Below are 12102 nucleotides of genomic sequence, written 5' to 3'. Positions count from 1 at the left end.
AGAACTGTCCAAAATCCATGTTACATTTTGTAGAATAAGAACATTTCTAAAAATTCTAAAAGCATAATCTGCATTTTTTTTCTCTATTTTAAAAATTGTTAGAAAAAAAAAATTAAAACTAAATGTAATTCTGAACCATATCACAATATAGTATTGGAATAATGATATAGTAAAACTTTGCATTTAAAACATTTACCTGCCTACCGAAGAGTCTCTGCAGTAACCCTTGTTTTGGCTGAGATGAGGGCTGACCCCTCCAGTCTAAATCTGGTGGTACAGATTCATCAACGTTGAAAACATTAAGTTCTTTGAAGCATTCCATTTCAATCATCTACAGAGAAACAGAAGACTTTCTCAGACCTTCAGAGCCAAGTAAATAGCAACTTAACCTCAGCTGTAAGATCATTTTTAGCATAGTGGTGCAAGCAGTTTTACATGACAAAACAGAAAAGTTAATCCTATATGGGTGTTAGGCAGAGATTAATACAGGAGAAAGTAGGGTGAAATGACACCCTATATTGGCTAACTAAATAGATTATAAATGCAAGCTTTTGAGGCAGCTAAGGCCCCTTCATCAGGCAAGGTGTAACAAAGAAACTGAAAAATACTCTGGCTTATATTGGGACAGCAAAGTGATTTTTTTCTTTTATCCTAACAATCTTTTTGTTCAAATGTTAACAAAATGAATACACATGAGATGAATTAACCCCGAAAGAACAAAACAATGAACTAATAAAATGTAGAGATAAGATAACCATCACTAGAGAAAGTCCTGTAAGGGTTTTTGAAGTGCATTGTCTGTAAGACAGGCCTCTGATGTAGTCAGCTGGTCAATCAGTCTGTTAGTCCACATATCTATTAGCAAAGCCAAACTAAACAAACTGTACACATACAATGCTTCCCAATGTTTTTGGTGCTGCTCCAGTTAGCTGTTAATGAAGATTTTGAGGAGGAGATGATGGAAATTCTGATGACCCTGCCCATCACTTCACCTCCAAGTAAAATGCAGTCTCTCTCAAAGCCTCCAGCCACAACAAGCCAGACTCTGTAGTCTCTCAAAGAAAAAATCATTAACCGTCATTAATTAGAAAGCATTTGATTTTTAAATTTATTAAACTTAATGGTGCATTATGCTCCTATTATTTTGGAATTTTTAGGTTAATAAATTAAATTAGGAGATATTTCATAGCATTTAGTTTTTCTTTCGAGTGAAATGACCCTGCCAATACAGTATGTCACTTCGTTATCCAGTATGTTTGATATAAATTATATAAAGGCAGAGTGGTGGTTCTGTGGCTAAGGAGATGTGCTGGTATCTGGATGGTTGCCAGTTCCAACCCTGTTACAGCCAGAAGGGAATCATACTCTGTTGGGTCCTTAACCTAAAAATTGCTCAAGGGGCATTGTATAATGGCTGACCCTTCACTATGATCCCCAAAGGTCATGCAAAAAGCCAATTTCCCCATGGGGATTAACAAAGTATATCAAATCAAAAAAATATTCAGGGACTTCCTGTAACATTCAATGTGTTAGTGAGATCACTGCTAGTCCTTAGTGTACCTGTATAAAGTAGGTGTGCAGGAGACATATACATCTCCAATTATTATTATTTTTTTAACTTTACCTGATGTGACATATAAGAAAACATGCTTGTGTTTTAATGCTTTCACTACAAAACTTGGGTAATTACAAGGTGTCCAGTCTTATTAACTGATAAACGTCATATATCCTGCTATCAAGGGCACAGCAATTACAAGATTCTTTTAGATCATTGCCTTTTAAAAGATCATATAAAGCTGAAGCATTTTCTTTGTATGTCATTTCAGCCACACTCATTAAAGTTAAAGTTAAATTGCTGGTCGAGTTGAGCTCATCTCAAACATGACATGATGAAATTATCCTAATAAATTTTGCAAAATAAATTTAAAGAAACAGAAATTATGTATATATGTCATGGACAGGTGTTTCATTCAGGAGTGATTTCCATTTTAAATGCAAATTTGCTACGATAGATGCCAACTCTCTGCAATCCCAAACAAGACTCTCAAGGTTAGAAAATGTATTGATGGATAGTTGAATGATTTATTTTTCTTATCACTCTAAATTCAAAAGAAAAAGCATTCATGTCCAAATGATATTTTAAACAGGTCTTAATACACATATTTCATATATAATTTTTATGTTCAGTATTTTAACTGAGGAGGTGACTTTATTTTTCATATACAATGCTGTCACAGTTCCACTTACACATCTGACTTGGGAAGTTCCAGTGTTTACCAAGATGTGTTTTTCGCACATATCAGCTCGACCTGGCAATTTCCCAGACTGACAACAGTCACACATAGGCCTGTTTTTCCAGGTAAGGAAACTACAACTTTATAAGCCTTTAAAAGCGGAATAAAAGATCAATAATCAACCATTGCAGCTTTATTTTATGTAAAAGAAGACATACAGCTGAGCAGTAAGTTGAAACTGCCAAGCTATCTCTATTTATTTATAATTTTGTATAATGTATTTGCATCACAAAGCCAAATTTGAAATATAAACACCACAAATATGAAGAAGCAAGGATGAAAAAGACAAAAAGAGCTATGCTATTGTTCTTCTAATCTCTGAACAGATGCTTTAAGATGAATTTTTATGACATGTGTATAGAGTAACACGTGCCCTACTCTCCACAGCTGCTGCTCATTTAGCTGGTTGCATGTGGTGGTACGTTGGCTCATACAGTATCTTTAACTCAACAATGAATCAAACTGCTAAGAGAAACCCACCAGTACAATTATTAATAATATCTTGAACCCATTTACTGATTTAAGATTTGCACCTCAACAATACACAACAGGTGCAAAAGTCATCATATATCTTCATTAGAAAATCATTACACAATTATATACTGCCCATGAAATAAACAACCATAAGCCAAAAAAATAAATAAAATACGAAAATCTATGCTATAAAAAGTAATATGGCAAAAACAATAGCAACAATGTCAAAAGAGAAAAATAAAAAGGAAAATCAGCCCCAGGTGTTAATACTGTGAAAGGAGCATTTTACTCAGTATACTAAATTACTGGTATATCAAGGATTACTTTCACATTGGAAATGCACTGTAACTTAAAGACACATTAGGAAAACGTTACCAAATTAATAAGCTTTACACATCATAATCCCTTACACACCTACAATGAAACCACTTTTCACACTAAGATCATGCAGAAAAAACTATCCAAAATGTTATTAGAAATAAACTTGAACCATACACAAAAAAGTCAGGGTTCTAATATCCACAAGTCATAAAAATATCGGATTAGATTTCACTGGTAATGCTACCAATTAAATGATTAACCACTACGATAAAAATAAAAAAACAGATACGCAAGTCAAATGTATACAAATAATATCAAAGTAATATTGATTAAGGCTAAAATGAAAACATACATATGTGGGTATGTGACAAATGATAAACCTAAGAGAATCACATATATTCAGTAATTATCATAACCCCTAATTATCATGGGTTTAACATATTAATAATAAAATTGTTAATAAAATAAAATAATATTACACTTCTCTCTTATTGTGACGTTCGTTTCTGTGTAAGTATAAGTTGAAGTTTTCTAATGTTTAAAGTGATGGTACATTAGCTTAAAAATTTTTGGCATGGAGATACCCAATTATAAAATCTACCATAATTCCAGGTTCTTTTCAAAAAGGTGACCTACAAAAACAAAGTCCTGGTAATTAATTGAGTAAGATTTTCATTTAACTTAACAATTATATCCTTGTATGGAGATCAGTCAATCATAACTGAGGACTTACTGTAATGTTCTGCACTTTACCTGATAATTTTCTGGTTTGGTTCACAAATTCATATTTCCAGGAAATTCTCAATGGTTAGATTAGGCATCAGCTCAGAATGGTTTGTTAACTTTCCATCAATTCTTTAACTTGCTTTGTTCACATATCTGCATACACTCAGCACAGGAATGTGTCTGTAAATTCCTAAAACAGCCTGCATGTGTTTAAGGAGTTATTATTTATTGTGAACATTAATGTGAGCAAAGCACCGTCTTGGCTGTTTTGACTGCTCACCCTAAAACATAAGCCTATCTAATCAAAATCTATACAATTAATAAACCCATTGTCACATTAGTTTAATTTAAATTAACACTAGCAGTGTCAAAGTGAACATCAGCTGGCATGGTTTTAAATGTTTAAGTGTTTCATCTGTGTGCGTGTCACACTCCAGTCATTCCTTAACATTTCGCAAATTGCTACTTTGCAAATTCTACTTGGATGTGATTGATTAAGTTAAGTACATTTTCCTTTTTTATACAAAAGACTCCCTATTACAGCCACAAGCAACAACACTGAGCACTGGTACACAGTTGTAAATTGCTGTCCCTCTCCTCTGGCATGCACTTTGACCGCATCTGCAAAACCTTTTCACCTTAGTAAATACAACAACATTGATAGCATCGAGTAGACTGGAGGTTTCACAGGAAAAAAAAAAAATACAGTGATCTCTCGCTATATCGTGCTTCGACTTTCGCTTCACTCCATCGCGGATTTTAAATGTAAGCATATCTAAATATATATCACGGATTTTTCGCTGGTTCGCGGATTTCTGCGGAAAATGTGTCTTTTAATTTATGGTACATGCTTCCTCAGTTTGTTTGCCCAGTTGATTTCATACAAGGGACGCTATTGGCGGATGGCTTAGAAGCTACCCAATCAGAGCATGTATTACGTATTAAATAAAACTCCTCAATGATATACGATAAACTTCCCGCGCGGTGCTTGATTGTTTGCTTTTCTCTGTCTCTCTCACTCTCGCTGACATTCTCTTCACCTGACAGAGGGGGTGTGAGCAGAGGGGCTGTTTGCCTAGAGGATACGGACGCTCCTCTAAAAAATGCCGCTTTATCGCGGTGCTTTGGCATACTTAAAAGCCCAAAAGCACGTATTGATTTTTTGATTGTTTGCTTTTCTCTCTCTCTCTTTCTCCCTGACATTCTCTGCTCTTGACACACATTCTTTGAAGAGGAAGATACGTTTGCATTCTTTTAATTGTGAGAAACAACTGTCATCTCTGTCTTGTCATGGAGCACAGTTTAAACTTTTGACTTAAGGGTGTTATTTCATGTCTAGAGGGCTCTAATAATGTTAACAGTGTGGGAGAGTTTATAAGGACTTAAAATATATAAAAATAACCATACAAAACATATGGTTTCTACTTCGCGGATTTTCATCTATCGTTCTGGAACGCAACCCCTGCGATCAAGGAGGGATTACTGTACATTCCTAATGCATTTATTTTCTCTGTCCAGTCAACTGAAATATGTAATAGTGTTTATGATAAACAAATACTGAAAACAGCTTTATGCCAAGCATTAATAAGACTGGCATAAAACTTTTTTTTCCTGTTTTTTTTTTTAATTGCAAAGGTATGTTAACATTAGAATATAAGCTGAATGAAAGCACGCAGTGGTGTGTCAAGAATGTATTTTTATGTATAATCAAGCTTTTGATAGTTCTTTGTAAGAAAATCTACTCTTCTTTGTTTCACTAAATGTGATGAAGGAAAAAACAAATCCGAAAACCATCAGTGCTTTAGCTATTTCATCTGTAAAGAAAACGGTATAAACTCACTTGACAGGTTATTTCTGCGTCTTTTACACACATTTGAATATTAAGCACACAGCCGGCATGAATTTGATGTAGGGAAGAGAGAACATGTAAAGTGGCATATAATGACTGAGCCATGAATGAACAGAGCCGCAGTGGACAACGGCTCACTCACAAAATTTTCAGAAATTGCAGACTGTCAATGAATGCAAATGCAAGAATAAATGTATGTATGTATGATGTAACGTGTTATTTGACTGGAAATTATGAGCCTTTTAGGAAGATGTTTGTACAGGCAGATGCGTACACATGCATATAAAACCAACATTTTTCCTTGCACCGTACATATTATCAGGACAGTTGTTTTCACTCACAATTGGTCCATCCACAATGTGCCAATTTGCGTGTTCTCCTTTCCCCACAATAAACTGATATGAACAATGGATTTGTATACTGACAGCTTCGCTGCTATATCAGACACTTGGCACACTTGATGAAGAACTGCATCGTGAGTTACTGTATATGTAAGGGAAAACAAACCTGTTGATGAACAGTTGTTCAGATGTTGATGCTCTTTCAAGTAGTGAAAGTCAAACAAACCCATCAAGTCTGGAATCTACTTTTAATGTTGGTATAAATAGCAAATATACTGTATAAATTAGATGCTATTGCCTATTTGGAGAATGGTCACACTTGAATGCCAGGGAAACGTGATTTCTGGTGTGATCCTTTCAAACGCAATGTGAGAAAAGTCACTGTTGACAATATTTTCACATCACCTTCCATGGTACTTGAAGTGGGCATTTCCCATTCTTTGCTTAAGAGAACTGGAATTCAAATGTATGTGTTGTGGTGCTTACAGCGCATGCTCAAATTAGTCATTACCTATTCAGGGAGAGGAAGCAAACACAACAAGAAGTAATAGTTATTTTATTCAACTTCAGGCACTAACTCTGGATTGCAAATAAGCTGCTTGCCCAAAAAACAGCATCTGTAAATAAAATAAGATGAATGCTGCCAGTCCACTGGGAAAGGACACAAAGGATGGCCAAAGAGACAGACAGTGATAAAGTGCTAAGGCAGTGCAGAACACACAAGCAGCAAAACAAAAGTAATGCACTCATTTTAGCTACATGACGTGCTCAGACTGCATAAATGGTAGCAGACTTGTGATGTGCATAGCCTTATATACTGTCCATTATGTTGCTTGCCATCTACCTACATAATCCGTCAAATTAGTAATGCTGTAATTTTATAAATTATTTACTGTACATATAAAAATATTATTTTTGAATTATATTTTCATTAAAATACTTAAAGGGTTTTCAGTGAGAGATGTTTGTGCTACAGTACCCTTTTGATTCTTCCTCTCTCCCAGAATCAGTGCAAAAAAAGAAAAGTAGATGTCACCATGAAAATTAGTTTCCAATGCATGTGTTATTGTATTTGCCAAGATAATTAAAATGTGTTTTCATTTTCACTAATAAATACTGAAGCAGTTTTCTTCTCCATGGCCATGCATCCCTGGAGTGTTTTCTGAGTGAAAAATATATCCTAATATTTCAAATAAAAAAAAAAGATGCATTATTAGAACTCTGCACTGATGGGCCATTAATGAGAAAAAAAAGATTCAGATGCCACTTGGCATAGTCTTGGTGGTTTAGTACTGAAAAAAGCATGAAAATTCTACTGTTAAGGTCATGTGACAGTGTATGTATTAATGGGCACTGTTGATGACCAACTACTCTCTCTCCAATTATAGAATAAAGTTTTCTTACACTCCATAGAATCTGAAAATGAAAATCACTTCACGTTACAGAATAAATACCTTCTTACTTGAATAACTATTTTGTAGTGGCAATGGCTTTTATTCTAAATTTCTTTGTGAACACTGCCTAATTCAGCACAAAAAAAAAAAAAATCAAGAACAAAAATGACATTGGTACACAAAAGTATTCAACTGCATCACATCTCTAACCAATAATGACCTCCTAGGGCTTTCTGCTGGTTCCAATGGCAAACAAACTGTCCACTTCAATTGTCAGTTGAAATTTGCTTGATATATGATTCTCCTAAAGCTTCAGTCTAAATGCAGTAAACAAATCTTATTTTTACTTAATAGGATTTTTTTTATATCATGTTAATATTCTGTGGTGGACGAACGTATAACTGATTTCTCTTTGGTACTCAAAAAAATAATGATATGTTCTCATTTGATTTTAAGAGGTATATATATCAGAAATTGTGTAAATCAAAATTCCAAAAATGCTTGTTCTTGCCAATAATTCTATTTTCTTAAAATATTCAAACACCAAAATGAAAATCATTAATGTTTAGGGTAAATCACCTCTCTAATGGAACACTTACTGCCTTGAGTAACTTGTGCAGTACTTTTACAGTGCACCAAAAAATGTAATGTTAATCGAGGACAGTTCAAAGTGATCACAGTAAGAGAGACTATTACCTAAAGAAAGCTTCTTTCTGGTGTGGCAAGACTAATATTCAGTTGCAGGAAATGTGAGACAGTAGCCAGTCTTCGTAGTAGCGGCTATCATCCCAAATGGTGTGTTATTCATGCTACAAGAATCGCACGTGTATTTGCTCATCCAGCTCCTTTATATTAGATAAAAGACTTCAAGTGAACATCTGATAATATTAACTGTGAAACAAACTCAGTAATGAAGAAAATCAGAGAAGGACGTAATACTTTTTCTCTGCACAATTATACATATTTTCTTGATTAGATTATACATTTTTACTTTCAAATTTAAATATGTTGTCGATGATTGACTACAGTTACCTTTAAAAGAACATATTTGTGTACACACTGGCCATTGATATGAACACATTTAACTTAACAGCTTCTTAGTATACAGTTCACATAAGGATTTTATACATTTTTTGTTCAACAATAGCAAAGCACAGGCTAATGTCAATAAAATGAAAGGTATAAATCATCACACATCACTTGAAACCAAAAGGACAACTTGGAAAATTGTATTTTTTTTAATCACCTAGGTTTATAAAGCATGCCAACATTTGTGTGCACATATAACACCGTTTGTGACCAAGAGTGCAAAGGTAAAATTTCAGACCTCATTCTGCCAGGGAATGGAGACGCTACCGGTGGAAATTTTACTGTAGAAGTCGTTATCAGTGGGTTCCAACTCTACTCCTTTCACAGTGGAAAACTGTTCAATATCCAGCACATCTTTACAATAGATAGCTTGTGGCTGTACAAAACAAAATGAAATCGTTACAAACCATGCAAAATTTCAATTTTAACAAGTAGCTAATCACCATATTAGAACAATCTAGTTTTTAAGTCCCCAAATTACTGCTGTGTACCACGCTACTTGGCAGCTATTTCCATGTGTCTATGATTCTCTGTGTAAAAAGAAACTTCCTAGTGTTTGTGTAAAATTTACCCTTAGCTCTGTGTCCCATGTTCTTAATTACAACTCATTTTAAAGTCACAGTCGATCCACTGTACTAATTTAATTCCCTTCATAATTTTAAATACTTCAATCATGTCTCCTCTTAATCTTCTTTTGCTTAAACTGAATAGTCTTAGCTGTTTTAATCTTTCCTTATAATTCATCCTCTGTATCCCTGGAATAACCCTAGTCGTTCTTCTCTGGACATTCTCAGGCGCTGTTATGTCGTTTTTTTGTAATCTGCACACCCAGTACTCCAAATGAGGCCTCACCAGTGCGTTATAAAGCTCGAACACAACCTCCTTGGACTTGTACTCCACACATCAAGGCGCTATATAACCTGACATTCTGTTAGCCTTACTAATGGCTTCTAAACTGTGTCAGACAGTTGATACTGTTGAGTCCACTATGACTCCTAACCCCTTCTCATAAGATGTGCTTTCAATTTTCAAATCTCCCACTATGCATTCAAATGTAACATTTCTACTTCCTACATGTAATACTTTACTTTTACTTACACTAAATTTCATCTGCCACCAATCTGCTGAAGGCTGTATGCTATGTAGATTCCTCTGTAATGATTCAACAGACTCCAGATTATCTGCCAATCCACCTATCATAGTATCTTCTGTAAATGTAACCAGATTGCTATTTATATTCCTATTCAAATCATTTATATATGTTAAAAACCGCAGTGGCCCTGGCACTGACCCCTGTGGAACACCACTCTTAACATCAGCCAATTCTGATAAGATTCCTTACACCATAGCCCTCTGCTTCCTGTGTCTGAGCCAATTTTACACCCATCTGCAAACCTCACCCTCAACTCCCACATCTTTTAGTTAAATGCCCAATCTCTCATGTGCCACCTTATCAAATGCTTTCTGGAAGTTCAGATAAATAATATCATATGCTCCACTTTGAAAATATACTTTTGTTGATTCCTCATATAATTCCAGCATGTTGGTAAAACATGGCCTCTCTCTTCTGAACCTATGCTGACTGTTCAGTAAACAATGTTCCACTGCTCCTTGACTGTCTCCACACTTAAAAGCATATCCTTACCCTTAGACTTTGCTGCATCTGCTAAAAATTTGTCCTACCAAAGTTAAACTTAACAGTTTAAGTCTTTGCATCCGTACTCTTCCAAAACACTATGAAATTGTATTACATTATGGACACTTGGCCCTAACTGTTCAATCACCTCTACACCCTCAATTTTATCTGGATTATTACAAAATACTAAATCCAGGCAGGTTTCACCCTGCATTGGTGCTTTAACATACCATGTTTAAATAAAGTCACTGACTATTTCTAAAAACTCTTGTGTTCCATTATTTGTAAGGTTATACTAGTTAATATTTGGGTAGTTAAAGTCCCCCATGACTATAATATCCCCCTGTAAACTTGCCCTTTTAATATAACTAAAAAGAAGTGCATTGAAATTGCTGTCAGCATTGGGCAGTTTATATCACTCTCCTAAAATAAGGCCTCTTTCCCTAATGCTTTCCATACGGAGCCACATGTTCTCACTAAGATGGGGCTCAATGTCCAAATGAAGAAGACTTAAATTTAAATTCTGTTTGACATAAACAGAAACCCTACCTCCTTTTCTGTTCCATCTGTCTTTCCTAAAAATGTGTACCCTCTATGTTATAATTATCCCTATCTTTATTATTTAGCCAGGTTTCTGTTACTGCTATATCAAAGTTATGTTCCACTACATACAACTCCAACTCGCTCGTTTTATTTTGATACTTCTTGCATTAAGGCAAGCTATTTTGAATGTGTTACTTGTTTTACATTTGCATTTAAACATTGAGATAAAAATGCACAGTAATATAAATTCTATTTCTACACTATTATTTGTTCCTTCATGTAGAGTTCTAAACATGGACTGTCCTAAACTCCCTGCACCCCCATACCCTAGTTAAAAACAGTCCTCGACTAACCTACTGATACACCTCCCCAACACATTGGTGCCCTTCTGGTTCAGATGTAACTAGTCAGTCCCATCTGTTCCAAAAGCAGTCCCAATGCCCCATAAACCTACACCCGTCTACCCTTCACCACCATTTGAGCCACACGATAAGCCTTCAGATCTCCTCAATCTTACCCGGACTGTGGCATGGCACAGGCAGAACTTTAGAGAAGACTACCTTGTCAATTCTGTTCTCTGTCAGGCACTTAACTCTTTAAATTTGGATCACAGAACTTACAGATTACCCTTATTTATGTTATTTGTTCCAACATGGACAATGACAATTAGATCCACCCCCACTCTCGCTAAAAGCCTATTAACCCTTCCAGGGAGGATTCCCATCTGTGCACCCAGAAGGCAGCACACCGTGCAAGACTTCTATCATACTATTCCGGTAGGCGTAAATTTAGGCTATTCTGTAGTAAGCAAACAACTCTTTACGGTAATCGCAATTAAAACTGCTATGTACAGTATACAGTATGTTAATAATTCCACTGTCACAAAATTTGTTTTGAGAGACTGTACCAAAAAGATTAATATATATATGAAAATATCACAATCAATTTAAGCCAATTTAACTTCTGCCATGAATTAATTGCTTAGTGAATGTAACATGAAAAACCCACATGCAAAGACTATGCATTAAATGATGATTGTGTTTCATAAACATAAACACATTTTATCATCAAAAATGTACACGACATGTTTATATAATTAATCATTTTAAAGTAATAAGCCTGAGCTGATAAGAAAACAGAACACAAACTAAGAAACACACAGTGGCTAAAAACCTCTAAATATAATGACATTCAAACACATTTTACAACACTGAAGTTAAAACTTTCCAAATGTATTCAGTTATACAGGTTTATGTTTGCAGAGATAACTCACATCAGGAATGAATGGAGGTTCCAACATGCCAGCCTCTAGTCGTTTAAAATTGACAGATGCGAACAGCACGTGAGACTTCACTTCTGACGCTCCACCCCCTTTACACCCGAGTCGCTCATTTGGATCCTTATTCAAAAGCTGCATTTTAAGAGATGCACAACT

General features: G+C 35.1%; 1 protein-coding gene and 1 long non-coding RNA gene across 3 annotated transcripts in view; one reads left to right on the top strand and one right to left on the bottom strand.

The window, feature by feature from the left end:
• Positions 1–12102, top strand: part of LOC120543190 — a 179920-nt gene that overhangs the window by 58133 nt on the left and 109685 nt on the right. The window lies entirely within an intron of this gene.
• grk6 (G protein-coupled receptor kinase 6) overlaps positions 1–12102 on the bottom strand; it is a 111138-nt gene that overhangs the window by 5616 nt on the left and 93420 nt on the right. For both annotated transcript variants that reach the window (XM_039776121.1, XM_039776122.1), the window contains 3 exons: positions 11941–12078; positions 8727–8864; positions 197–331 (listed from right to left, as the gene is read on the bottom strand). In XM_039776121.1, coding sequence (XP_039632055.1) covers positions 197–331; positions 8727–8864; positions 11941–12078 — 411 coding nt within the window. The remainder of the gene's footprint in view (positions 1–196; positions 332–8726; positions 8865–11940; positions 12079–12102) is intronic.

Source organism: Polypterus senegalus, chromosome 13 (assembly GCF_016835505.1).
Source record: "Polypterus senegalus isolate Bchr_013 chromosome 13, ASM1683550v1, whole genome shotgun sequence".
Lineage (NCBI taxonomy): Eukaryota > Metazoa > Chordata > Cladistia > Polypteriformes > Polypteridae > Polypterus > Polypterus senegalus.
The sequence above is the reverse complement of the archived record's forward strand: the minus strand, read 5'-3'. Positions and strand labels throughout refer to the sequence as shown.